The sequence below is a fragment of the Arabidopsis lyrata genome (genome assembly GCF_000004255.2).
Source record: "Arabidopsis lyrata subsp. lyrata unplaced genomic scaffold ARALYscaffold_6, whole genome shotgun sequence".
NCBI classification, from domain to species: domain Eukaryota; kingdom Viridiplantae; phylum Streptophyta; class Magnoliopsida; order Brassicales; family Brassicaceae; genus Arabidopsis; species Arabidopsis lyrata.
The window spans coordinates 23,423,222-23,451,105 of NW_003302550.1; the positions used below are offsets into that span (position 1 = coordinate 23,423,222).

The 27,884-nt window shown below is 32.2% G+C and overlaps 5 protein-coding genes across 5 annotated transcripts; 1 reads left to right on the plus strand and 4 right to left on the minus strand.

The window, feature by feature from the left end:
- Positions 1–987: 987 nt before the first annotated feature.
- LOC9310960 (pentatricopeptide repeat-containing protein At4g02820, mitochondrial) lies at positions 988–3,193 on the minus strand. Its single transcript, XM_021023284.1, has 2 exons — positions 2,842–3,193; positions 988–2,721 (listed from the first exon to the last, which is right to left on the minus strand). The coding sequence occupies exons 1-2, from the start codon at positions 3,172–3,174 to the stop codon at positions 1,465–1,467; spliced, it is 1,590 nt and encodes a 529-aa protein (XP_020878943.1). The 5' UTR covers positions 3,175–3,193; the 3' UTR covers positions 988–1,464.
- An 855-nt stretch (positions 3,194–4,048) lies between these two features.
- On the minus strand, positions 4,049–5,516 carry LOC9310961 (protein FANTASTIC FOUR 1). Its single transcript, XM_002874848.2, has one exon. It carries the CDS (start codon positions 4,943–4,945, stop codon positions 4,163–4,165), a length of 783 nt encoding a protein of 260 aa, XP_002874894.1. The 5' UTR covers positions 4,946–5,516; the 3' UTR covers positions 4,049–4,162.
- Positions 5,517–11,429: 5,913 nt separating this feature from the next.
- LOC9310962 (centrosomal protein of 135 kDa) lies at positions 11,430–13,259 on the minus strand. The gene is made up of 5 exons (XM_002874849.2): positions 12,914–13,259; positions 12,553–12,837; positions 12,256–12,468; positions 12,020–12,184; positions 11,430–11,937 (listed from the first exon to the last, which is right to left on the minus strand). Exons 1-5 carry the CDS (start codon positions 12,956–12,958, stop codon positions 11,644–11,646), a joined length of 1,002 nt encoding a protein of 333 aa, XP_002874895.1. The 5' UTR covers positions 12,959–13,259; the 3' UTR covers positions 11,430–11,643.
- A 262-nt stretch (positions 13,260–13,521) lies between these two features.
- Positions 13,522–15,871, minus strand: LOC9310963 (DAR GTPase 3, chloroplastic). Its single transcript, XM_021022987.1, has 9 exons — positions 15,661–15,871; positions 15,433–15,579; positions 15,207–15,323; positions 14,783–14,926; positions 14,601–14,687; positions 14,404–14,519; positions 14,130–14,311; positions 13,963–14,020; positions 13,522–13,874 (listed from the first exon to the last, which is right to left on the minus strand). The coding sequence occupies exons 1-9, from the start codon at positions 15,799–15,801 to the stop codon at positions 13,751–13,753; spliced, it is 1,116 nt and encodes a 371-aa protein (XP_020878646.1). The 5' UTR covers positions 15,802–15,871; the 3' UTR covers positions 13,522–13,750.
- A 4,047-nt stretch (positions 15,872–19,918) lies between these two features.
- On the plus strand, positions 19,919–27,512 carry LOC9310964 (ent-copalyl diphosphate synthase, chloroplastic). Its single transcript, XM_021023517.1, has 15 exons — positions 19,919–20,333; positions 21,226–21,297; positions 21,406–21,485; positions 21,732–22,038; positions 22,339–22,522; positions 22,726–22,940; positions 23,055–23,175; positions 23,270–23,382; positions 23,455–23,681; positions 23,869–23,984; positions 24,336–24,434; positions 24,858–25,109; positions 26,042–26,177; positions 26,603–26,782; positions 27,173–27,512. Exons 1-15 carry the CDS (start codon positions 20,237–20,239, stop codon positions 27,380–27,382), a joined length of 2,409 nt encoding a protein of 802 aa, XP_020879176.1. The 5' UTR covers positions 19,919–20,236; the 3' UTR covers positions 27,383–27,512.
- Positions 27,513–27,884: the final 372 nt, after the last annotated feature.

The window sequence follows — 27,884 nt, forward strand, 5'->3', positions numbered from 1 at the left end:
CTAGTAAGGTAAATTTATTAAATCTATACTATAATTGACAAATGTAATTACACTTTATGAGGTTATTTAAGTTAGAATGATTCCCAATTAATAGTATAGATTGTTCCTTAAAATGACTATAACTTTGACCTAAACTACAAAGTAATAATATTTTTATCAATTAGTTGTGATTTTTTGGCTACACATCAATTCTATCGAGAATACGTAAAAGTATAGTATCAAACAAAATAAATGTTTTATCATATTTATACCCAAATTACTTGTTATTGTTCATATCTCATCTTCGTATTTTTTTTTCTATATACCCAATTACTTTAATTTGGGTGTAAACCTAGACCTTGAGACGATTAAATCCAACTTTGGGTATAAACTTCTATTTAAAAGCTCTAGCTAACTATGATATAAAAATGGGAAGAAGCAAATGTAACATTTTTTTAATTATAGTCGTATACTATCCCATAATCCATATCTCTATTTATATTTATTTATATTGAAAAATAAGGAAGACCAAATGACCAACGACGCCACTTCTTCTTAACAACCTTCACCAACCAACCCAAGTTCGTCGAACTTCTTTTAAGATGATTTTATTAGTTGACGATCTTTACCTCAAGTGGGCTCTATATCAAGATTAGTCGTGAGACTTGAGACTTCATGACTAATCGATTCGAGGAGATACCTTTAGTAATTAATAATTAGTATGGGCGGCTAGCTCTAGCCTGCCAATTATAGTTTTACAATTAACCATCTACTTAATTCAATTAAAATAAATCGAGGAATAAGATTCGAACACATCCAAGGCTAAGGTTTTATGGATACCCAAATCTAGTTTACCTACCAGCTTTAAAAATGCTACAATAATTGGTGAATAGTAAAATCAAAACTTACAAATTTGTTTTAGGAAAAAATATAAGCTGGATATAGGTTTATGGTTAAAATAGTTGACTAAGTGTTTTGAGGTGAACAAATCCACTTTGGACACAAGTCTTTGAAAGCTTACATAAGCTTTACACAAGTCATAACTACCCAACAAGAAGAGTCGAAGTAGGTTTTTCAGTTAGTCAACCTCTCAAAGATCATTTGACATCATCATATAGAGAACCAAATATATAAAATTGGCACAGTAAAAAAAAAAAACTTTAATCATACTAAATTCTGAAAAGAAAAAAAAAACAGGAAAAAACCATAGTGATCCTCGCAGCAACTTCATTCCTCTGCAGCTTTGGACACTCTCCTCAAGCTCCAAATGTCAGAGCAAGTCGAATGTTACTGCTTCAAGACAAGTATCTCCATTGGTACAGACTTTCAGAGAACGGACTTTCAGAGAACGGTGTTCTTCAAACTCACTGGTTTATCCTCTCTCAATATTGCAAACAAAAAGCTTCACGGATTCTTTCCAATATGTTTTCTGTATTCTTCGGTTTGTGGAAGTTGCAGTCCGAAACTAACTTTGCCGCTTTCAGGCTAAGAAATGGTGGACGAGATTTCAGTCACACGCATTCGACTGGTTAGTCTTATAAGCTCCTTAGTCTCTTCATCTAACTCTACATTATCCTTTGCCATTCGCTCTTCAACTATGAGTGCCATTTCACCAGCTTTGGCGTAAGTACGTAATAAGGAATTGTAGAGCTGAGTGTTCACATGACCAGCCTTTTGAAGTAGAGTCATTAGCTTCTCTGCTCCTTTAACATTCCCTTGTTCCTCGAGTTCCTTGCACACTGCTTTAACCAATCTTACATTCACAGTCCATTTCTTCACAGAATCAATGGCTTTCTCAAAACAATCTAAAACTTTCTCCAAATCTTTACGCTTCAAATAAGCCCATGTGAGAATTTCCCATGTAGAATAGCTCGGGTTTATCCCTTTCTCCACAATACGTTCGTAGAACTTCTCACCTAGAAGAATCTCGTCTCTGTTCATGTACTCGGCAAGGATTAGATTCGGGATTCTAGCATCTCCTGTTCCAGAAACAGATTCCCATTCGTCATACAAACCTTTGGCTTGTTCAAATTCACCAAGCTTCACCACTGCAGATATCATACTAAGGTACTCCGCATCATTCATTTTCTTGAAAGACGACCTAACCTTCTTCCAGGTTAAGTTGACTCCATCTTTGTCACCCAAGTTCGCGTGCAGACTTATGAGAGAAGCATAAGCAACCCGGTTTTTCTTAGAAACTAATTTCTCCATCTCCTTCAAAGCAAGTTTCGCCTTTTCAAGATTATCAGTCTTAGCATACAAATTCGTTAGCACACTATAAGTCACCCAGTCTGGATTCAGCTTCGATTCCTTCGCCTTAAGATAAACTTTTTCCGCACCTTCAACATCGTTTCCAGAAGCAAACGCAGTCAGCCATAGATTATAAGTAACAATATCAGGAGATGTTTTCATCTTCAATTCCTTAATCAACACCGAGACTTTCTCAAACTGGCCTTTCGATATAAACATCGATAACATATGATTGTAAGGCAAACAAGACTTCAAGAAACCACATTCACCCATTTTCTCAAACAAAGCCTCAGCTTTATCAGACAACTTGTTCTGCACATAGCTATGTAGAAGAGATGTACAAGCAGCATGACCTCGCATTTGATCCGGCAAATCTTCGAAAAACTTCTCCGCACTGTTTAAACCACGGATTTTAGAAATCAAATCCAAATGCACAGCATAATCACCAGCTTGCAACTTTATATCTTCCTGTAGAACCATCCATTCACATATCTGCACATAAATCACTAACAACAGTTTACCACAATGAACAAATAACTCAAATCGCAGAGATTCAAACAAAATCATAACAAACATATCAAATCGAATTCAAATTGAGAGAAAATCACGAACCTCAAGAGCGTGTTTATAGCGTTTGATCTTACGAAGCTCTCTAACGATTCGATTAAGTTCGTATTTGCGAACGGAATGGCCTTCTTCTTTCCATTTCCGGATAGTAACAACGGCGCTGCGTTTAGTGTACACAAGGCTTAATAATCTCCCTCCTAGAGTGTCTCTTCCTCCAACTACCGTTTCTTTTCTATTCGTAGCTGCTCCTCCTCCTCCGCTGCGAGTCTTCACCGCTGCTTCCGCCGTCGTGTCTACCGTCCCGGCGGCGGCGGAGAAAAGGCGGCAAATGGAGGCTAGGGTTGGCCGAGCAGAGCGAAGCAACATGTTTTTATTCATTTTAGTTAGTTACTGAGCTCTGCTGTGCTGTTGAGTATTTGCCAAGTGTGGGTTTGAAGCTAATTTTTGTTGGGCCTAGTCTCGGCCCAATGTTAAACCAACAAAACAGCACAAATAACTAAAGAGAGTTTGCAGAATTAAGATGTTTCTTTAGCCACATATTTATTAAAGAGAGTTAAAATTAATTCTCCTAAAACCTATGTATATGAAAATTTCATTTTTTTTTCTTTTTCGTCATGAAAAAATCATTTTATATATTTACAAAAAGGAAAAAAAAAAAAAAAGTCGAATAATTGATATACCAAAAAGGATGGGTACATTGTGAGATTTACTTTAGATTTTGGTCAATTATAAGCGGAGTCAAGTGGCATATCATATATAGAGAATCTACTTCCTCTATTCGTTTGCAGAGAACAAAGTTTGCTCTTCAGATTTTTGTAAGATTGGACTATACATCGTACTGTTGTCTATTTCTCATTGGCTCAATCATATACTTGCAATCTATTTTTGATATCATTTCAAGATTTATATAGTACGAATTTGGTCGAGACAGAGGGAAAGACTATCAAGAGAGATCGTGTACAAAAGACATGTATTGGTGTATTCCCTGTTTTTGTATTTCAACGAATTAGTCATGTATTTTGGCCCCATGTATTTTTGGCATATAACAAGATTCACTATGAATTATGTATGTATTGGTGTGTATGAATCCGTATTTTCGCAAAGTTTGGACTAGATATATATGAATAATCAAAGGTTACTTATAAGTTATACCATACTAAAAAGTAAAAACAGATGATGACGAGTAGTCTATGTTTAAGTAATAATTAACTCACGTTTTAGCATTTACTTTTTGTAGAATAAGAACCCGTAATAATACAAAACACTCCTCTTCCATAAATCAATCATACTTAAAAAAATCAAATAAGCCATTTTACTAATTACTGTTGTCATAAAAATAAATTTATTTGCTGAGTTGAATTTTCCATTAAGTGGTAACCCAAAATTGTTGCTCCTTCCAGTTAAGCATGGTTTTAGGCTCACATCCATTTTCATTGCATCTCCTTTTTGGCCTTCTGCTAAACTTTTTATTTCCAATTTTACCCTCAAAGTTCTCGTTATTCCCCACAATGCCCTCCTCTTCTTCCTCTGAATCGTCTTCTTCTTCTTCTCCTTTCTCTTCCTCTTTATCTTCATGACCCTCGAATCCGGATTCATTTTCTTGGAACTCTTCTTCTCCGTCTTGACTATTCAAAGAATTCTCTGATAAACAGAGACGAAGCCTTCCTTCACGACGTTCAGATACAAAGCAACGAGGTGGTGAACAAACCCTAATTGCTTGAACAACAAGACGACCATCTTCTTTATACGATTTCACCATACGGCTATTGTTGAATCCGTTTACGGATTTTAACGGCGGAGGAAAACTGTTTTCACGGGTCATAAGGTTAGTTTCTTTTTGAGGTTTCTTAGTAAGAGAAATCATTGAAATATTGGTTGCTTCAAGCGCAAGTAACGACATCTCGTCTCCACTATCACTCCCATTCTCTGTCCCCAGGCTCTCTGTGCACATCTCAAGGCTCAGTTTAGCCACGGAACGCTTCTCGATCGGATGGACATAAGCTGTTTTCTTTGTGTCGTCTTCTCTGTTTTGGACAATGCCTTTTGGTTCAGAGAAATATTGTAGGAAACTCCATCCACCCACGTCAAGATTTTGGCTTACTTGCTTCTTGGGAAGATGTGTGCTGACTTGGCCAACAACTATGGACATGTTTGTGTTATGTTAAGAGAGCAAAAGAAAGCAAACACAGAGTGAAAAAAGAGAAGAAGAGAGAGAGGATGAGAATGGGCGAAGAAGATGATGTGGTAGTAGAAGGGATGGGTATGTATTTATAATGCGGTTCTACTTTAGATTGGGGATTTATTTTATGATTTCTAAATAGTTTCATGACCATTTTTATTTATTTAATGTAATATTAATTGGATTGGTAAGAATTAATAACAAAATGGTGACTTCACTACCACTTCTAAAAGTCAATTACATTAAGAGAATTGTTTTTACAAATTACTACTTAATCATCATTAATATTAATCTTTTCGTTAATCTGTGAGTTTAATTATAAAGTAATTATAAATATTATATCACCTTTTTATTTTTTAACATCAAATAGTATATCACTTCATTCATTTTGAAACTAAATTCACTTTTCGTTTTGTTTATTTTGTTATTGTGATTCTATATTTACTTTGTGGTGAAGTGTTTGTTATCAGTTCTTGATAGTTTCTCTATGTTTTCAAAATTTAAACCATAAAAAAGGAATACACTGTTTTATATCCGACTTGTTCTCAGGAAAAATGGTCATTTAATTCTCCTACTATTTGAAATTGACACTTTTATTCCCGAACTTTGTTGTGAACAAATTAATTCCTCAATGTGTAGTTGACTGGGCACTTTTGGACAAATAAAAAGTCAACGTTAATTAGTTAACAGTGACGTTAAAAGCTCGATTAAAAACTTCACCAGACCAAAAAATCCCAAATTATTCTTCTTCTTCCCCCAAAATTGAAACCTAGGGTTCTTAGGCGATTTTAAAAACGACAACCCAGAAATTGAAGTCAATTGAGAGCGATTCCCGACATCACGAAGCTATGAAGAACACAAAGAACAAGATTATACTCTCTCTTGATTTCATCTACCATCTCTTGCGACTGAATCTAAGATAAAATCGCAGGAGATGGTAGATGAAATCAAGAGAGAGTATAATCTTGTTCTTTGTGTTCTTCATAGCTTTGTGTTGCTGGGAATCACTCTCAATTGAACTCAATTTATGGGTTCGTCTTTTTCAAAATCGCTTAAGAACCCTAGGTTTTAATTTGGGGGAAGAAGAAGAATAATTGGGAATTTTTAGGGCTGATGAGATTATTAATCGAGCTGTTAACGTTGCTGTTAACTAATTAACGTTGACTTTTTATTTGTCCAAAAGTGCCCAGTCAACTACACATTGAGGAATTAATTTGTTCACAGCAAAGTTCGGGAATAAAAGTGTCAATTTCAAATAGTAGGGGAATTAAATGACCATTTTTCCCTTATTCTCGTGCCGTTAAAATAAAAAAATTTAAATATTTGTTATTACAATGGGTCGAATATAAAAAAATACATCAGCTGAAAATCCATTAATTGGTTTAGGAAAACTATATTAAACGAAAAAAAGCTTTCATTATTGTGATGTTCGTTTGGCAGTCGCAAGCCTCCTGTGACTGCGACTGCGACTGAAAGTTGCTCGTTTGACTAGTCACGCAATCAGTCGCAGCAACTTGTGAATAAAATTTTTGATCGCTGGAAAAATTAGCGATGCGATTATTTTAATGACGATTAGTCACAGCGATCAGTCACACGATTACCAAACGAACAACATCCCGTGATTTTAAAATCGCAGTCACAATCGCAGCCACAGTCGCAGTCGCTGGCGATTATGAAACGAACATGACCTATGTCAACGAATTATAAATTTTAATATTGGGTAAAGACAAAAAGGAAAGGCTAAAAAAAAGGAAAAGTGTCATCAGGAATTTAAATAGATTACTTTTGGTAGCCGGAAAACGAATATTTATCAGCAACCGTGGTCTGAAAACTATTTCCAGTTTTCTTAACATTTGTTTATTTTAAATTATCCTATTTAAGGAATGTGTCTTTAGTCAAGTGGTTAAGTCCATTTGACTCTGTTTTCTTTACCGGAGTTCAACTCCACATAAGTCGCGTTATTCTGCATAATAGAAATTAGATATGGATCGGATCTTATTGATCTAAAGATGTCAAAAAAAAAAAAAAAAAAAAAAAAAAAAAAAAACTATCCTATTTAGTTCGGTTCCAATCAAGTCTCCAATAAATAAAACATAATAAACTTCCAGTTACTATAATTTAATATGACTGAGTGACTGAACACTGACCCACGTACACACATTAAAATGTATTTTATCAAAAGTATCTGTTTATATGTATGTACTAATTTATTAAATATTTGTATAACAAACCGATTGGTGTAATGGGTATTACTGTATAGTATATAAAATTTGTGCTTAGGGCATTTGTCAAGAAACCTAGATGCGTATAAAGGTTTACTTGACTTGATATAAGAACATGAGGTTGGTTCAAGTAGAGTGGTTTTAGAATGAAATTTGATTTGAAATTGGTCAGAAAAATCATTACCTTAGCAAAAACGTTTTACAAATCTCATATCAAAAACTAGGTGAGAACTATAGTAACATAATTATATAGACTAATTATCAATTGATTGTATTTTGAATTGAAATTGAAATTTATAAAGCATATAATAGTCCGTTATTTATGTTCAGCACAAAATGGTGTCATATTGAAGAGGTTCACCAACCTAGTGCAGTAGTGCTTATCATTAAAAGAAAGCACTTCAGCTTCTTCTTTATTTAGTTAAACTTTATTAAAGTTGTGGTTAATATGTCTTGAACTAGAATTGATAGGTTATATTTTGTCCACGATCTCTATGTGTCTACAAGAACAAGATATATATATATATAATCCAAATGCTGTACAAATTATATGAAAAAATAACCTCTTAACAGATAAAAAAGTGGCAGTCATCGATATGCTAAATAAATAGTTGAATAATAGAATAATAGAATAGAATGTATTTTTGGAAAAAACACTAAAACAAAAAGTTTTCAAGTAGTCCAGTGGTTTTACTCTCATGGAAAAAAGCATTTTCTTGTTGTCTATAATTAGAATAACTTTCTATTTAAGGGAAATAAACAACAACCAACCAATAATATTCTCGGTAGATGCCAAATTATAAAATAATATTTCATGTATCGACGTCTTCAAAGTTTAACATTGGACGAGATTTGTTTTTTGGTTCTATTTAAACCATAATAAGAAATTGGTTTTCCTTTTAAAAAGTTACAATTTTTTTTTTGAATATGGTTGTATTTATAAAAAATTGTTTTGCATGAGATCATTAATCACAATCATAACTCGTGATGTAGAAATAAGCTTATTTTTCAGAATTAAGTTTTTTTTTTAATGGTTATTTAAAGCAAATCTATATTTTCAGTTTTTCATACATTAATTTAATTTTCTGTATCCTAAATAGCTTACATACATATTTATTTCGTTCTATAATTTGAATAAAATATGCAGTTTCTTTGAATACGTTAATTAATAAAGATGTTGTAGCTAGTTTGGACCTCGAAACCATGGACTAAAAACTTACCAACCAACGAAGTTACAAGATATAATTCTTCTTAAATTTTACTATTTTTTTAAAATTCGTATATTTGTAAGGTTGTTCCACAAAAACACATGGGAAAACCTTAGAATGTGATTGGTCTAAAGTCTAGTAATAAGTCAATATACCAATAGATCGACACTTTACAATTTGCAAATTCTGCTGCAAGGACACGATCGAATAGTGAACATAGAAGATCGCGTATATATTATTCTTGATTGGATATGAATGCCAAACCGATTACTATCGCAAATAAATCCTCGAAAACTCAGAGCTTTTGTTTCAAACAGTGATAAGTGTTGGGTCATGCAAGAATCACAAATTTTTTTTTTTTTTGAATAAATGTAAAATTAATTCAAAAAACCGTGTTTACAATATTTGCAACCTTGAACCGAAATAATGTTTGAAAAGATTGAAAAAATCTAAGTAGTAACTCAAGCTAGCAAGAAATCATCTCGTTGCTAGCCAAATTCGAAACCCCTCCCTTTGTTTGATAGAGCCGTGTTGATTGATGGTGCATAGCCGATTACGCACTACTCGGTCAATAGACTTAATAAGATGGTCTTGGTTGTGTGGAAGCTCACCATGCCTCCTACGTTCTCCCCAGATGCAATGAGCTGTAGCCTGAAACAAGAATCACACAAACTTAACCAGGTATAATATCTATGCAAGACTTGAACAACGAGTCCAAACCATTTAAACTTCAAAATGTGTTCTCGGGGTTTGCAACATCAAATGTGTGAGATGAATCGTATAAGTAGTTTAACTATGTGTGAGATAATTAATCGGAAAACATTCCAAATTTGAGATAACAGTGTGGTGATCCTTCGGGAAGAATTTCACTCTATAACATTTCGGTGCATTCCTACCAGAGATAACCAGATCAGCCGATAAGGTTTATTAAAAAAAAAAAAACTATGTACTCACATGTATGATGAAAGATAAAACACATGAATGCTCTCTAATGGCAACTAATGTGTGACATCTAATGAAGGAGATATGTTATTTCTTTATGTATAATAAGACCATCTCCAATGTATTTCCCTATTTTTGCCTCTATAATAGAGATGAGTTTTACTTCAATGTGTTTCTCTATTTTTTCCTCTAAAATTTTTAACTCTATTATAGAAGAAAAATATAGAAAAAAAAATAGAGATCATCTATATATAGAGCAAAAAATAGAGATCTCTATTTTAGAGGTGAAAATAAAGATCTCTATTTTAGAAGTGAAAATAGAGATGTGTTGGAGTGAATTTTACTGTATAATAGAGTATAGAGAAAAAAATAGAGGTGAATTAGAGATGCTCTAATATATACCGAATCAACACCTCCTCCATAGTTATGAGTCTTTTGGCATTTGATGCATTTATGAGAAATTACATATTAGCATTGATGTCGACGTAATTATTTGGATTAATTTAAATATAATGGCAATAGAAGTTCCAATTTAAGTGAGAACAACTTTTCGAAGACTATTTGTTACAGAAACAACGGTTTTGGTACTAATTAATGGTTTTAAAAGCTGAAGTAAACTATGTTAATGGATAGTAGATATGCCAAGTAAGTAGAAAGCTAAGAAGAATATGTACCATTCTCTCTTTCTCTCCAATGAGCCATAAGCCATTCAAATGTCGCATTCGCCAATCTCTACTTTTTCGATCTTTTTGCTTCGATTGGTGTTTTATAGATTGTCCAAACCAATCAGAGGAAGAAGAAGAAAGAAAGAAAACATGATTCTTTTACATCATCAACATTCCACTGCTGACCTGAAATTATAATGTAAGGAGAAATCAAAAGTTAAGATCCTTCAAAAACATTTGTGTTATTTTGTTGAGTCTTTATTCAAGTTTATAATCTTTTAGTAGCAACAAAGTAAGGTGGAATCTCTTTCATGTTTCCACAAAAATGTCAACTGGGAATATTCTTTTCTCTTAACTTTTGACTATACTCATCCCTTTGTTTATAACAACATTAAATAAAAGGTTGGGTTATTAAGGAGACATGTCATTAGCTGAAAGTTGTGAATTCAATTAGAAAAACTAACAACGTACGTTTACACTATTAATTAATCTAATGGTAAGCACTAAGTATACTTTATTCTACAAATTCTGGATAAGGAAGAACTAAATTTTCACAAAAAAAGAAAAAAAAAAAAGAAGAGAAAGTTATTTTAGAAGGAAACCGATCAAGTGCTGAGAATTATTCCTCATGGTAACCTATGAATGTGAGTTAATATTTTCTCTCTATATATATTATGTTTCTAAGTCAAAAAGATTGGTAAATTTTAAACTGGAAAACTGCCTAAAATTATTGAAATTGTTCTTTACTTTTTCTAACAAAACACAGCTTTCATTTTTAGTACCATTTATATTGTAATAAAAATTTACGATTGTTTAAGAGAAATTTGAAATCAACTCATAAGTCATACCTTATTTTAGCAGTTGGAAATCTTCTTGAACTACTAATATTCACACTTTTCTGGAATTGCAAAAGCTTGTTATATATAACATGGAATTAGTCAAAGTAACACAATTACATGTAATGTGATGAGGTACATGTACAAATCATAGAAAATGATTAGTTTTCCGGGCGAAGAAGTCTGCAATAAAAGTGGATACTTGTTTTTGATAGTTAGGTTACCTTGTTGAGCGCCCGATAATCAATGCACAAGGCTCCCGCTTTTTCTGGAAAGGGGCTCCCCAGTTTTCCTAATCAATTCATATAGATAGTTCAATCCAAATAAATCAAAACGAACAGAACTGAAAAAAATATGATATAAAGTGAACAAAAACCGTATGTGTAGACTGAATCATAGTATATTTGATTATTGGCTGATCTTAAAACATGTAAGCAAAAACAGCAGGAGGCTTTTGTCTGGTCCTTCCAGGTAGTCAATATACCCAATTTGCATTAGACCCAATTTGCAAGAACAGTAGTCATTAACCAGCATTAGACCCAATTTGCAAGATCTTTTTTTTTTTTCTTTTCAACATCCAATTTGCAAGATCAAAAGCATATAGTTTGTATATTCGATTTGTTTATTGTCTAACGTACTATGTGACCAAATTATTACAACAAACAGTGGGATGTTACAACTTTATATCTTAGAGACCAAGAAACTACTCAAAACTAAGACACAAAATCTAAATCAATTATGAAAATACTTGGGTTGTTTTTTTACGAAACACACAAAATCTAAACAATGACTTGATCAATATTGTTCTTCTTCTGCTGCTTTTTCAAAGCTTTCGTTAAGGGCTTTGGAGACATCTCGAGCTCTTGTTTCATCCTCTTCTTCTTCATCATCATCGTATTGAGGCACAGGGGATGAGAAATCTAAGCATAAACCTTGAACAACTTGTTCATATGAAGGAGATAGATCTTGAGATGTGATTTGATGGTACTCAACCATCTGGTGAAGACACTGATTTTCTCTTACTAAATTCGCGTTCTCATTCGCTAATCTAGCTTTCTCTGTAAGCAACACCTCCAATTGTAGCCTCACCTGTTGCATACAAACAAAATCAAAATCAGTAAACAGAGCAAAACAGAGCAGAAACAGAACAGATTTTGGAGATTGTACATACCAAATCATCTTCTTCAGGTCTAACACCTTTCACAAACCCATCTCTGAGTCTCTTGTTCTCTTCTTCAAGTAATCCACAACGTTCTTGGATGAAACTCAAGTCGGATTTTATGGATTTAAGCTCTCTTGCAAGCGAATTCGCTTTCGCTGCCATGGAGATCGCAATCTGCAAGAGAAAAGATTGAATCTTTATGAACAACATCAATGAAGAAAGAACCAAAGAGAGTAAGACTTTACGTTCTTAGCCTTGTTCATGATTTTCCTCTCTTTTGGTCTCTTCTCTTCTTCATTCGAAGAATCTTCTTTTTGTTCAATATCAGATTCGTGTTTCCTCTTCGTCCCTTTACTCTCTTCTTCTTCTTCTTTTTGTTGTCGTTGAATCTGATCAGCTTTGAGATTCGAGTGGAGAATCTCAGATAATGAAGGTGGTTTAGCTAATTCTCTAACTCCCTGATTGAACAAAAACACTTTTGTACTATCATTATCAATCATGGAGAATGGACAAACCTAATTTTGAATGGTTTCTAGAATTACCTGAAGGGCATTGTCGAGATTACTAGAAAGCTGAGACAGAGTATGAGAAACCGAATCAAACCCTTTAAGCAAAAGCATCGAATCATTCTTAAATCTCATTGATCTCTCTGTTTCTCCAGCAATCGTATCGGCGGCAATGGGTTTGTGATATTTGCTATTTTCTTCGAGAAGAACATCAACCCTGTTACGTAGATTGCTCCAGAGACGCTTGTCTGAAGATGGACTAATAATCGATGGAGAAGAATCAAAAGAAGTTGTAGAAACCATGTTCAAGCTTGTTCCTTCCTGTTTAAAACGATAAAATTTCAATTTTGAATCAAACCCTTGATTGGAGAGTCCAAGTAGAAGAAGAAGAACTTACGTAGTTGGTATGATTAGTTGATGGAGTTTCAACAGAAGCAGCCATTGATGGAGGTAGAGAAAGAGAGATATGTAACGGCTAGTTTATTGAAGATGAGAGATTGTGGAAAGAAGTGAATTTTAAATAGGATCTGCGACAATCGGCCCAACGTTCTGATTTCTTAACTCCTTTCGAAATTTGTTTTATTTTTGATCAATTAATAATGGAAATAGACAAAAGTAGATCTAGAAGTGGGACTTTGGTCGACGACTTTTTCACTGCATCCAAAAAATATATCTACAGTTTCTAGGGATGGATTAGTAGGTCCCACTTTACCATCCAACGGTCGTTTCTCAACTCTATGATCTCTCTCCACATTTAGAAAAATGGAAACAAAAAGTCTTAAGATTTACAAATCTGGAGTCTTGAGATGTATTAAGAGTTATTTATTCGGATAGATTGTTGTAAATACATTATCCATTACGTGGTTTATTGTCACAGATTTACTTTGTTATCTAACTCTGAAAACAAAATTTTCACCAGCACCACATGAGATTTGTTGATTCTCTTACAAGAGTGGACTTGTAACACATTAGACTAAAATAAGCTTCGCTAAAATGACACCTTAATAATATAATAATAGCTTCTGAAAATATGGACGAAAAAAAATATTTTACATAACTATGCATAATTTGGTCAATGGTTAGCCACTGACTGATGCCGTCGTGGATTTTAGTCTATATCTAGTGTATTTAACATGTCCTCTCTACGACCCAGCGAAATACACAAATATGCATCCATATATTAATCAGCACAATTATGGTTCATAATTTTGAGCATATCTCTTACTACTTTTGATCACAGTGGAGGTCTCTCCAACGAGACATACCCGAATTTGCCTTTGCGGAAATCCGTCAGTATTCTAAATGCAGCTTGATGACTATCTCCACCAAACAAGTTAAGACCAAGCGTCGTCACAAATCTGCAAGAGAGAGAGCAGAGATTCAATAAGAATACACGAACAATTATTTGCCAAAAGAAATGAGATCTTTGTGAAGAAGTTTCATTACTTTTTACCGCAGCCTCCTTCTAGCTGGATCTTGTATCGGTTATAAAGAGCATTTGCCCCTTTTGTTATAAAGACGAAAAGAAAAGAAGAGAATCTTAAGTTTCATTTTTGGCGCACGAAAATGAGAAAAAGAGTAAATCGCAAAAATGGTAATGTTCAGCAACTTACCTACTTCTGGAATCCGTGCTAACATCTGCACAAGGATTCCAGCAACATCAGTGAAGTCATAAGCTTTCTCTCCAATGTCATCGCAAATTGCAAGCTTTATAGCAGCTGCTTGATCGTCGATACGCATAGGAAGCATTCCAGGGGAGTCTAACAGATCAAGATCTTTCCCAAGCTTGACCCATCTGTTTACAATAAGATAAGAGTGATGACCAGTGACAGAGATTAAGTTTGGAAAACTGAGTTTAAAAACAAGCTTTTAAAAAGGTATTCTTACTTCATTTCTCTAGTTACACCTGGTCTTGGAGCTGCTGCGCAAATTTTGCGTTTCAATAGACGATTGATCAAAGATGATTTCCCAACATTAGGATATCCAATTATTCCAGCTCTAACCTGCATCATTTGAAATAAACTTAAAATTTAAATCATAAATGTTGCAACAGGGTATAATGGATCATGATACACTTTACTTACTGATCTAGGGAGAAGTCCTTTTTCTCGCCGTTTCCCATTTACGTCACCTGCTAAACTTTTTGCTAACCGACCTAGCTTCATAGCTCCCTGTAACCACCACTCAGAGATTATGTAACCAGCATTGCCAAGAAAGAAAAAAAATCAATCCCAAAGCAAAAAGATTATACTTATAGAAACAATACCATCCCAAGTTTGCCATTAGTGAAAATGACCTTTATTCCTTGCTTTGCAAAGTATCTTGCCCAATCATTTCGATCATCGTTCGATATCATATCTTCTCTATTTAATACCAATATCCGTTTCCTATTCCCAAGCCACGCATCCATCTACAAAATACAACATACATAACCCCAAAAGAAGGTAGACATTATTAGACTTAACTTGCTCCCACTGAACAAAGGTTCCAATGAGAACTTCTCTTGTACCGGGAGACAAAACAAATTCTAATGTCACCATTAAAAAACTCAAAAATATGCGTTTCTCCTCTAATGAAAGCTAACCTAAACAATGCTTACCCTATTACCAATTTCAGTTTAAATGTTCTAACTTTCCCACCACAAGGAGTAATATAATTAGCACAACACTCATAGTCTAAAAAACACTAACCTTTGGATGAGTCGTCGACAAAGGAATCCTAGCATCACGGACTTCAATCACAACATCCATTAGCTTAAGCTGTTCCCTAAGTTCCTTTTCAGTTTTCATTATGTGTCCTGGATACCACTGTATAATCAAGAACCCACACACACAGTAAACAACAATCCAACAAATTCATATTCCAAAAGAAAAAAAAAAAACAAAACTTTACAATATAATATCGTAATTGATCAACCTGAACAGGACGTAATGCTCTAGTCCATAGACGAATATCAGATTCTAGATTCATCCAATCAATTTCATCTTCATTTGCCTCTAATTTGAACCCTATTGAATCATCCTTTCGTGTGACATCCAAATTCAAATCTTTTCCTCCAACAATCTGCAAAACACGATTTTTCTCAATTTCATTTCAGATAACAAAAGAAGACCACACCAAGTACAATTGGATGAAAATGTTTGCCTGAATTGGTGGACGAGAGGAATTTGCAGTGGGAAGAGAAGCGGAGACGGCGTATGTACATTGACGGAAGGTGCGACGGTGAACGAAGTGGCTTAGGTTCGCCGGAGAAGGAGACGGCGATGGCGCTAACTGTGCAAACATCGCTGAAACAGAAATTAAAAATGAATTAAAAATCTAAAACCCCTTATCTATACGATGACATCTTATGGGCCTTTTGTTAGACTCGTAGGCCCATTTATATAAAATAGATTTCAAAATGTGGACAGAAATGGAAAATATACAAGTGTTCGAAGAGAGTACTGATGCTCAGAACAAAGTTAAGCTTGACAGAGGCAGATCTCTTGGACCCCTAGCTAGGGCCTCATAATCTTGACGATGAAGTTTATGTAAGAGTCGTTCACCTGAACTAGTTAATGTTCTAAAATACATTATATATGTTAAGACAAATGAGATAACCCATAGCCGTTTAGGCAGAAACTATACAATAGATATATTTACATAAAAATTTGTCAAAATAATGCATATATAATTACAATGTTACAATAATAACAAGAAACATAAAAATAATAAGCACAATGAATACTATAAAAACTAGGACTCAGACCCCCCGCGACATCGCGGGGGAAATGATTTCAAAAATCTTTAAAGAAAAAAATATTAAATGAAAAATTATAATGTATTTAGATAACTTTCAAAAAAATCTTTTTAATAATAAATCAAGATATATTTTGCGAAAAATACATTTTGTCTCTGTGGACCGAGAAGAAAGGAGGCTCAGCGGGAAGATAAAGATTAAAGAGGCGTAACCTTCAGAAACAATTATTAAGATTTATATTATTATTAAAAAACATTATGGTGAAAAGATGTGATCATAAACAAATATATTAATTAATCATTATAATGAGTAGACGTACTTTTTCAAGTTTTTAAACACTTCTCAACACAATTATATAAATACATTCAACAAAACATTATGTTAAAAATACGCAATACTTTAAATTGTGTTGTTAAAGAAAGATAATCCTCAGAAAAAATTGAATGTTTAAAAACTAAACAGATGCAACTTTAAGAAAACACAAGTACACAATTTTTAAAAAGACATATATGTTCAGATTTTTTATAGTTAAAAATTGTGCAGATGCAACTTTTTAAAAAAGCAATAATATTTTATAGTTTAAAAAAAAAAACTTAACGAAAGATTGCGACGAAAATACACAACCGTTCAAATTTGCAAAAGGTATTTATTGAGATTGCTATTATATATTTAAACGAAATGTTGCAATAAAAAGACGCAACCGTTCAGATGTGCAAATGGTATTTATTGGAAACGACATAACCGTAAAAAAATAACCGATTAAAACGAAAATTGCGATAAAAAGACGCAACCAAAATAACCGTAAAAAAATAACCGATTTAAATGAAAGATTGCGATAAAAAGACATAATCGTTCAGATGTGCAAATGGTATTTATTAGATTGCTATTATATATAGATTTACATGGATACCAAAAGATTTTAAATTCTCACTTTAACTAAAAAATAATCTGTTATGATCAAGGGAAATTGTTAAAAATACCCCTTTTGGTGTGCCCTTTTTCAAAAATGTCCCTTTTAGATGTTCATTTTCAAAAATGCCCATTTTTAAATCCGAAATTTTTATAAAGTTTTATTAGGTTTATAAGGTACTTATGGATTGTAACTACTACTTGAAGACTCGATCCAAGTATTTATAAGGTTTTATAAGGTGTTTTTAAAGGTTTTACAAGTTATTTTAAAGGATTTTTAAGGTTTTTCAAAGGTTTTACAAGATATTTTTAAGGTTTTTAAAGGTATTTAAAATGCATTTATAAGGTATTTATAAAGTATTTATAAGATTTTAGATACGTAGAAATGTAGTTTGTGTATGTTTTAATAATATTACATACATATTTGGGTAAATCTTATATTTTTAAGAGCATTTTTTATAAGGTTTTAAAAAAGAAGTATTTTTGAAAAGTGGCATTGAAAAAGTAGCATTTTTGCAAAAGCCCCTATGATCAAAACCATTACAATAATGTTAAAGAGTGACAGTGAAGTCATCTCATAGTTACTTTTTAGTTTTTTTTTTTTTTTTTTTTTTTGCTAAAAAGTAAATATCATATAAATGAAGATTGTTTTGGATTTACATTTTGATTATCAATACAGATAGGTCCTTGCCAAAAAAAAGATTTAAAAAAACAATGAAATATAGATATGCTTCAAATAAGCTAGAGTCCCATAAGATTTTCTGATCTTTTTCTGAACTTTAGTATTAATTTTTAGTAGAGCAAAACTACATATAGTTTGTTCTTTCTTACTTCTTAGTTTCAAAACATTGAACAAAACGAATTTTTTTTTTTTTAATTTTCGAGCCTTAAAAATTTATTTATGCGGTATCTAGGTATATATATCATATATATAAGTCACGCTAGCTTGGAAAGTGAGATTGAATTGGGACATCTTCTCCGGTAATCGGAGATTCTTTTATGCATGATGTACTCATTTAGATGGACGAGTGCACGATGATCATGCAAATGCATGTCGATCAAGCAGATGCATGTCGGCGTAGATGTTAGAGTATGTGCAGTGGAGAGATCCTCGAAATTTCTCAAATATATTATTTTAATATATTTAATATAATTTAATTGTTTATTTAAATTTTAGAAAAATAAAAAAAAATCAAACTAAATAACATGTTGACATATGTGAAAGTAATATCTCAAGGGCTTTTTAAAGGTTTTCATTTGGTAATCGATTCTCATTCCTTTATATATATATATATATATATATATAACTCTTTTGATAACTTCTGACTGCACATGCTCTTATATTCCGTTGTACTTTTACATTAAATGAGATTCATGTTTGACATATCTGCATTAAATGTGATTTGACGGAATGTTCGAATCCGTTAATTTTACGTGTGCTCAAGTCAAACGATCAAACCGTTATCAGAGATTCAGAATTTTCTTCTCCTTTAGAATGTTTCGCATATCGATCTACCACATATCATTCAGTCATTTGCCGTTTTCACAAACTGTATTATTTCATTTTTTTACAATTTTCAAATATATTTCCGAATAAAATTATACATAAATGATACTCTCTCTATTTCTAAATAATAAATTTTTATAATTTTTATACATATTAAGAAAACACATTAATAATTGATTATAAATGTATTATTTTTTGTGATTTACAATTTTCTACATATAATTCTAAAAAAATAGTATTCAATTATTTTTCTTCAAATTTATAATTCATCAATAATAACTAATAAATATTGCATAGAAAACTTTAAAACTCTATATTTGTGAAACAATTTTTTTTCTAGAAAATAGTACATTATAAACAGAGGGTGATCTCGTATATACATATATGTTGACATATTGTTAACAAAAATCAGTAAATATATGATTTAGTCCTCTAATTTAACTTAGTTTTGTTTATGCATTTAATGATTAGTAAGACTACTGTATTTATTTTTATAGCTATGCTCACATTTAATGGAAAGTAACGGAAATTAGCATATGTACAAAATGAAAATTTTACGTGTTACGTAACAAAAAAAACGACTCAACCCTCTATATTTGACTGATTGTAATTCAAATTTCAAATAGTGGAAAATGCAATAAAAGACCTACACGTGTAGTTTCATATATCTCTTATTATTTAAACTTTATCACCTTCTTTTTTTTTTTTTTTTTTTGAACAAAAACTTTATCACCATCTTAATATTTTTTTTAAGTATGAAATCCATGAAAAAAATGGAAAAAGATGTAAGTAAAAGAAAGAAATTGTGAACTTATCCTTGAACTTGACAAAATAGGAATTACAAAGTAATATGTTTTGTCACGAGATATATACCATCTACTTCTAATTTTTATCTACACACGACAAACATTCATATATTTAGCTTTTCCAGTAAACAGAAACTTATTTGTTACTTAAAAATTATTCTTACACTTGACAAAAACAGGAATTCCAAATAGATTAGTACCGTATGACACGAGATAAGTACCATCTTTTTTTTTGTTTTTTGACACCAAGACAAATACCATTTATAATAATTTTATTGCAATAGTAGCATATGACTTGTCACACGACAAATGTACCACTAGTAATATATTTTACCTTTTCCGGCAAACAAATCTTATTTGTTTCCTTATTTTTTACGACCTTAAAATTTATATTTTTGTGATATGATATTATGAGAAGCCCTCGTATGTGTGTACTTTCAAAGATATCGACCTTACGCCACTAAAAAAAAAGAATTCAAGTTGTAAGATATAAACAAGAGAATAGGAATTAGAAGAAAAAGCCAAATTTGCCCTTCAATTCCATAGCTTTGGAAGATCCCACAGAAACACATTCCATGCATCCCAGTCTCTCTCTCTCTCTCTTCTTTCTCTCGATTATAAAATCAAACACAATCTGTGATGTGAAGTCGGTTCTGTCCTTATAAATACCCATTAAGACTTCCTTCTCTCACCAAGTACTCTCACCTCTCTTTCTCATCATCTCTTCTTCACTAAGTCCTTGACAGAGAATTTTAAGCCATGTCTCTTCAATATCATGCTCTAAACTCCATTCAAAGTACAAACTTTCTCAGTTCTACTAAAACAACATTATCTTCTTCTTTCCTTACAATCTCAGGTGAGTCATCCTCTTTCTCTCTCTCTCTCTCTTGTCAGAGACATACGATCACACACAATCATGATCTGTCTTTTTTTTTCATTTATAAGTTATCGTCCAAGTCTCAAACTTTGTTTGCAATCGAAATCTTCTTGTGGGTTTAATCATGATGCGTTCCTTGACTGAGTTTTCGATGTATTTTTTGATTTTGGGTTTTTGATTTTTCCTAGAGAACAAAACAAAAATAGAGTGATGACTCTGTTTTTATGTTCTCTCAATACCCACGCGTGAAGTATCTCTCATCATCATCATCATCATCATCATCATCAATACTACTCTCTACTTTCGATTTTTTGTTTTCTCTTTCTTCAAAGCATTATAGAATCATTAACTACTCTCCAAAATTCTCTCTGTTTTTTCTTTGTTTCCCAAAAATTCGATTTGTTTATCTTTTTCGTTATTTGGGGTTCTTTGACTCAATAGGAAATGTTTTTTTCTCTGGCTTTACAAAAAAAATAAAAAAATGTAAGTGTGTTATTGGGTCTCTCTTGATTTTTGAACAAAACAAACATTATTGTTTTTAGTTTGAATTTTTTTTTGGTATAAAAAAAATTATTTATGAGTACACTCTGTTTTTTTTATTATATGATTATAAGAAGTTTATCAATTTGAATTAATTTATTATTACAAAACGTACGTTTAGAGAATCTAGTACTCATTAGAGAATGGATTGACCTCGTATCTCCTTATTATAATTGCCAACACACATAAAGATCCCCTTTGGAAGCCTAATAAACTAATGTTTTGACGACCAAAAACTAGTTTAGTAGTTTATCTTTTTATAACATAGTAAAGCAAATTATTTTATTATTACTTTCTTATTTCTCTAAGATCTTCTTCTTTCTTTGGATAGGATCTCCTCTCAATGTCGCTAGAGACAAACCCAGAAGCGGTTCTATATATTGTTCAAAGCTTCGAACTCAAGGTCTAATTTTATAAATATTAAGCTTTTCCAAAAAATTTCAAGTCTAAATTTATCTCTTTTTATAAGAAGCTAAAAATATATATGATTTTTTTTTTCTTTGGTGTCTAGAATACACTACTTCTCAGGAGGTTCAACATGATCTGCCTCTAATACAGTGGCAACAGCTTCAAAGAGAAGATGCTCCTCAGGTGATTTTTTGGAATAAAATTTCTACTTTTCTCTTAAAAGCATTTTTAGCTACATTCTTCCTATTCTTTTTACCGTGATTTATACATTTTCCCCCGGATTTTATACTTTACATTCCATCAAAATATAGTTTTTATGTTTTACACCGAAAGGTAACAAAACTATATATACACATACATCATGGTTTAAATTGAAACATTTTTCATGATTCTATGTGCTGATAATTATTTTTTGCATTTGAATCATAGATTAGTATTGGAAGTAATAATAATGCGATCGAAGAAGCAGTGAAGAGTGTGAAATCGATCTTGAGAAACCTAACTGACGGGGAAATTACGATATCGGCTTATGATACCGCTTGGGTTGCATTGATCGATGCCGGAGACAAAACTCCGGCGTTTCCCTCGGCCGTGAAATGGATCGCCGAGAACCAACTCTCCGATGGTTCTTGGGGTGACGCTTATCTCTTCTCTTATCATGATCGTCTCATCAATACACTTGCATGCGTCGTTGCTCTAAGATCATGGAATCTTTTTCCTCATCAATGCCACAAAGGTTATTTTTTCTTTTTTCGAAATACAAGAAAACAGAAAGAAAATCTTAACTTTTTGCAGAAAATCCAAACTTTTTTAGTGGCCTAAAAAGAAAGTATACGTTATTTAAATAGTTATAAGTTAATTAGTCTAGTTTTCAACAAAAAATAAGTCTAGTCAGAACATAAGAGTTTGAATCTTTTTTTTTCTTTCTATAATCATTCAATATATTAGATCTTTAATTTAGTAGTTAACTAGTTATTCATACTCAAATAATTTGACATTTCTATTAAATATGCATGACTTTTGAAGTAATATTCAGGAATCACGTTTTTCCGGGAAAATATTGGAAAGCTAGAAGACGAAAACGATGAGCATATGCCCATCGGATTTGAAGTAGCATTCCCATCGTTGCTTGAGATAGCTCGAGAAATAAACATTGATGTACCGTACGATTCTCCAGTCTTAAAAGATATATACGCCAAGAAAGAGCTAAAGCTAACAAGGTATGTGTGTTGGGCCAAAATTTACATTTGAACATTCTATTTTTATATGAATATATTGCAAAGTATATATATGGGTCCAATGTACTTCACTCAAAAGCCAAGAAAAAAGAGTTACACGATAATATATTTGCATACGTAATATATATATAGTATAGACTAAGATATGAATTGATTTTGGTCGTACATGTGAGATCTTTTTATAGGATACCAAAAGAGATAATGCACAAGATACCAACAACATTGTTGCATAGTTTGGAGGGGATGCGTGATTTAGATTGGGAAAAGCTCTTGAAACTTCAATCTCAAGACGGATCTTTCCTCTTCTCTCCTTCCTCTACCGCTTTTGCATTCATGCAGACCCGAGACAGTAACTGCCTCCGGTATTTGCGAAATGCCGTCAAACGTTTCAATGGAGGAGGTTTGTTAGCTAGTAACCACTTGTCCTATTATATCTATTGAAGTCATATACGCATAACATCTACTTTTTGTTCACTAATATATTTTTGTTTAAATTATTCTTTTATTTTTTCAGTTCCCAATGTCTTTCCGGTGGATCTTTTCGAGCACATATGGATAGTGGATCGGCTACAACGGTTAGGGATATCAAGATACTTCGAGGAAGAGATTAAAGAGTGTCTTGACTATGTTCACAGGTTTAAAAAACGTTATATATACGTATATGTATTAACTTTATTTTTGTACCAAACTAGAGTTACTCTAATGATGATGATGATGATAAAATATCAGATATTGGACCGACAAAGGCATATGTTGGGCTAGATGTTCCCATGTTCAAGACATCGACGATACAGCAATGGCATTTAGGCTCTTAAGACTTCATGGATACCAAGTTTCCGCAGGTAAAAACTCATATCTTTTTGGTAATTTATCTTAACATTTGACATAAACAAACGTTCATTTTTTGATTTTAGATGTATTCAAGAACTTTGAGAAAGAGGGGGAGTTTTTCTGTTTTGTGGGGCAATCAAACCAAGCGGCGACCGGTATGTTCAATCTATACCGGGCATCACAATTGGCGTTTCCAAGGGAAGATATATTGAAAAACGCCAAAGAGTTCTCTAATAAGTATCTGCAAGGAAAACGAGAGAGAGACGAGTTGATTGATAAGTGGATTATAATGAAAGACTTACCTGGCGAGGTACGTTACATGTAATATAAGACCAAAAACACACGTTACTACAAATGCTTCCAAAAAACATTGCATTTACACATACGCACTGCATGCCGTTTTGGGGTCGTCTGATGGAGAAGGAATACGACAAAGCGTGTTTGGCCTTTTTTGCTTATTGATTTTCTTATCCTGATATATTTTTTCTGCATATTAGATTGGCTTTGCGTTAGAGATTCCATGGTACGCAAGCTTGCCTCGAGTTGAGACGAGATTCTATATTGATCAATATGGTGGAGAAAACGACGTTTGGATTGGCAAGACTCTTTATAGGTACTTATTATTCTTTGATTTTGAAAAATATAATTATTTTGCATATATAGACCATATGAATCCAAAACAAATGCAATATTGCACTCCCTAAATGTCAAAATGCATGCATGACATGACCATGTATATTTGGGGCATAACTGTATTTTGGTCATCGGTTTTATTTATATGACCTAGGTGAGTTTCATCTGGAGGAACCAAATTTAATTATTTGCTAATATTCTAACAATGGTGTATTTTTTTCTATGTTTAACTAAAATTGCCTGTAGTTGTAACTCTTTATTTTTCTATGCAATTGCATGTATTTAATCATGATATAAATTAATTAATCAATAATGATGGTGGACAATGTAGGATGCCATACGTGAACAATAATGGATATCTGGAATTAGCAAAACAAGATTACAACAATTGCCAAGCTCTGCATCAGCTCGAATGGGACACATTCCAAAAGTAATAGCATCTTCACTCTTCATTCTTTTTCATTAAGTATGGCTTTAACTGGTGATTGTGTGTATATATATTAAGTTAGTTAATTTGTTTTTTTTTTCTTTTTTTCTTTCATATGCGAAAAATAATAAAGTACAGTATGAAACTTTACTTCTGGTTAATTAATTAGTAATACACTATTTTCTGGTTAATGACCTTTTTTTTTTTTTTTTTTTTTTCTCTTTTCTTATTTTAAGAATCGGAAACAAAAGCTCAAACTGCAATTATTTTTAATAGAGAGGTCAGTTTGATTAGTGGCTGAAAAAACAAAAACGTGACTCAATTTAAACCTTACATTTATATTATTTTTCTTCTTATTTGTTATTAGTATATATATACAATATGTATATTCAATAATAATTCAATATAGTTTGTATTTGTACGCAGGTGGTATGAAGAAAATAGGTTAAATGAGTGGGGTGTGCGCAGAAGTGAGCTTCTCGAGTGTTACTTCTTAGCGGCTGCAACTATATTTGAATCAGAAAGGTCACATGAGAGAATTGTTTGGGCTAAGTCAAGTGTATTGGTTAAAGCCATTTCTTCTTTTGGGAAATCCTCTGACTCCAGAAGAAGCTTCTCCGAGCAGTTTCATAAATACATTGCCAATGCTCGACGAAGTGATCATCACTTCAATGGCAGGTAAATTACTCTTACGAAACATATGTTTTATATTTTCTCTTATTTATTACTTTAATTTTAATATATAGTTCAGACAAGATCATAAGATCCGATTATTAAAAATAAAAAAAAAGATCATAAGATCTATATTGCACTAGCATTAAACATACGTCATTTGGAAATATTTGACTTAACCGTACCAATGAATTTTCTCTTTTTTGGATTTAGGTATTCAAAACTGTTCGGCAAATTTTTTTGTCTTAGGTTCTAGCTTCTTTTCTTTATGGCCTTTTTGTCCGGCAAAAAAAGCTTAAACTATTAAAATCACTCAAAACTAGAGTTTATATATTTTCCATCTAGTGGTTTTCGTTTTTAACCGTATTCGTGAGGGTACTGTTAGTTTTGCGGCAGAAAACACCAAGCTAGATATATATGAAAAACAAATCTCGCCGATTAATTAATTTAAAAATATTAAGTTCATATATTTGACCTAATTTAGAAAGAAGAAAAAACTGTCCTTTTCATCGCACTGGTGATGTGCAGATAATTTTTTCAATATATACGGCGTTTTCCGCCATGCAAACAGAGATATAACTTCATTAGAATATAATATTTTTTATTGGTTAAGATCAGAGATCAATTCTCTCATTCGATAACGATAAAAATTGGTGACGTGTATAACAACAAAACAAGAAACATCTGGAGGCCTAAACTGTAAGAAATGAAAGTTCCAATACCACAAACAAACAAAAGGAATTTATCCTTTAAAATAAAAACAACAAAAGGTAAAATTTGAGATTTATATGTGTGATATTTAATCTTTCGAAAAATGAAAAGGGGAGTCAAATTAAAGAAGAAAGAAAGCTCTGGTAGAGTCAGCTGATTGACTCATTTGTCTATATATATTATTATTTTTTGAGAAACCTAACTGCATGATGGATATGAAAAATCAGGAGCATGAGATTGGACCGACCAGGATCGGTTCAGGCGAGTCGGCTTGTCGGAATCTTAATCGGAACTTTGAATCAAATGTCTTTTGACCTTTTCATGTCTCATGGCCGTGACGTTTACAATCTCCTCTATCAATCGGTACGTCTCTCTCTTTCGTATGAAATTTTAACAAGAATACACACATAATAGAGTAGGTCACAAATTAGTGCCCAATAATTAATTAGAATAAGTCACAAAACAATACCATGTTTTTATTGCATTTTTTTTTATCAAGAACAATTAACTCGCCTTGTTGAATACTGAAAGTTTGGAACGAACTTGATTTCTCGTTTGTGAATTCGAGTCCCGGATCGCTTAGCGTGTGGTTGAAAAAATAAAGAGAACGAAATTTTATGATTTTTAATTACATTAAACAAATATAATATTCTAGACAAATAGAAGAATAACAAGCAATGAGCTAGGATCGATCATTCTCAATGAAAAGAAATCTTTTTGCATTTCATTGTCTGATTTATCAATTGTAATTTATATATATATATATATATATATATATATATATATAGTGGGGAGATTGGCTGGAGAAATGGAAATTATATGGAGGTGAAGGAGAAGAAGGAGAGCTCATGGTGAAGATGATAATTCTAATGAAGAACAATGACCTAACTAACTTCTTCACTCATACTCACTTTGTTCGTCTCTCGGAAATCATCAATCGCATCTGTCTTCCTCGACAATACTTAGAGGTTAGTTTATTAACTAGTTATACTATATTATTATTATTATTATGCTTTGGTTCTCCACTAGCATTTAATTTGTAATCTTCATGGGTTATTTTTTTTCAAATACGATTGAACCATGATTTTTTTATGAATAAATTTTATATCCTTTGAAAAAATATATATTATATTATTATGAAACTGTACTCATTTTATATGCTTTTACTTTGTTAATTAAAAAGAAATTAAAACAACTCTTTTTTTTTCCCATAAATTTGGTCTTATAAGTACGATGTCCAAAACCATAACTGTTTTGTTTATGCTGTGGACCGAACCAACAAATAATCAATTGAAAATGAGTGATCCATTCGATGTTATCGGTTAGAATCTAATCAATTATTAATTGTCTTAATGCAGGCAAGGAGAAACGATGAGAAGGAGAAGACAATAAGGAGTATGGAGACGGAGATGGAGAAAATGGTTGAGTTAGCATTGTCGGAGAGTGACACATTTCGTGTCGTCAGCATAACGTTTCTTGATGTAGCAAAAGCCTTTTACTACTCTGCTTCATGTGGCGATCACCTCCAAACTCACATCTCCAAAGTCTTGTTTCAAAAAGTCTTGTAACCTTATCATCATTGATCCATTAATTAATCAGTGGATCGATATGTATCCATACATGCGTGAATAATATTCATGTAGAGAAGGAGAACAAATTAGATCAAATGTACATATTAATCAAACCTTTGATTATCCATTTGCCTCCATTTAATATATATATATATATATATATATATATATATATATATATATATATATATATAAGGGTAGTTAATTTAGACTCTAAATTCTGAGTTCTTCATTTTGCTTTTATGAATTCAGACTTTTAAATTTGTATACAGCAAAACTATTAATTAACAGTTGGGACTATGATATTTTATTAGTTTATCGAGTTATTAATTTATCGATATACAAATTACTTGTAAAACCAAATTTAGGACCAAAGAAATGTATTGATTTATCGAAATATTGATTTATCGATTATTAATTTATAGAGGTTATACTTAGTTTAAAACTTTAAATACTGTAATTTTAATTAGGGTAAGATTGAAAATTCAACGTTTTAGAT

Bases quoted from the DNA above. Each gene is read 5' to 3' on its own strand.
- LOC9310960 (XM_021023284.1), bottom strand. From the start codon at position 3,174: ATGAATAAAAACATGTTGCTTCGCTCTGCTCGGCCAACCCTAGCCTCC. The intron at 2,722-2,841 runs GTTCGTGATTTT...ATTTATGTGCAG, and splicing joins GCTATAAACACGCTCTTGAG to ATATGTGAATGGATGGTTCT.
- LOC9310964 (XM_021023517.1), top strand. From the start codon at position 20,237: ATGTCTCTTCAATATCATGCTCTAAACTCCATTCAAAGTACAAACTTT. The intron at 23,383-23,454 runs GTAAAAACTCAT...TTTTGATTTTAG, and splicing joins TGGATACCAAGTTTCCGCAG to ATGTATTCAAGAACTTTGAG. The intron at 25,110-26,041 runs GTAAATTACTCT...ATGAAAAATCAG, and splicing joins GATCATCACTTCAATGGCAG to GAGCATGAGATTGGACCGAC.
- LOC9310963 (XM_021022987.1), bottom strand. From the start codon at position 15,801: ATGTTTGCACAGTTAGCGCCATCGCCGTCTCCTTCTCCGGCGAACCTA. The intron at 15,324-15,432 runs GTTGATCAATTA...TTGATTATACAG, and splicing joins GAGCATTACGTCCTGTTCAG to TGGTATCCAGGACACATAAT. The intron at 14,927-15,206 runs GTTAGTGTTTTT...TGTATTTTGTAG, and splicing joins TGTCGACGACTCATCCAAAG to ATGGATGCGTGGCTTGGGAA.
- LOC9310962 (XM_002874849.2), bottom strand. From the start codon at position 12,958: ATGGCTGCTTCTGTTGAAACTCCATCAACTAATCATACCAACTAC. The intron at 12,838-12,913 runs GTAAGTTCTTCT...CGTTTTAAACAG, and splicing joins CAACTAATCATACCAACTAC to GAAGGAACAAGCTTGAACAT. The intron at 12,185-12,255 runs GTAAAGTCTTAC...TTTCTCTTGCAG, and splicing joins TCATGAACAAGGCTAAGAAC to ATTGCGATCTCCATGGCAGC.
- LOC9310961 (XM_002874848.2), bottom strand. From the start codon at position 4,945: ATGTCCATAGTTGTTGGCCAAGTCAGCACACATCTTCCCAAGAAGCAA.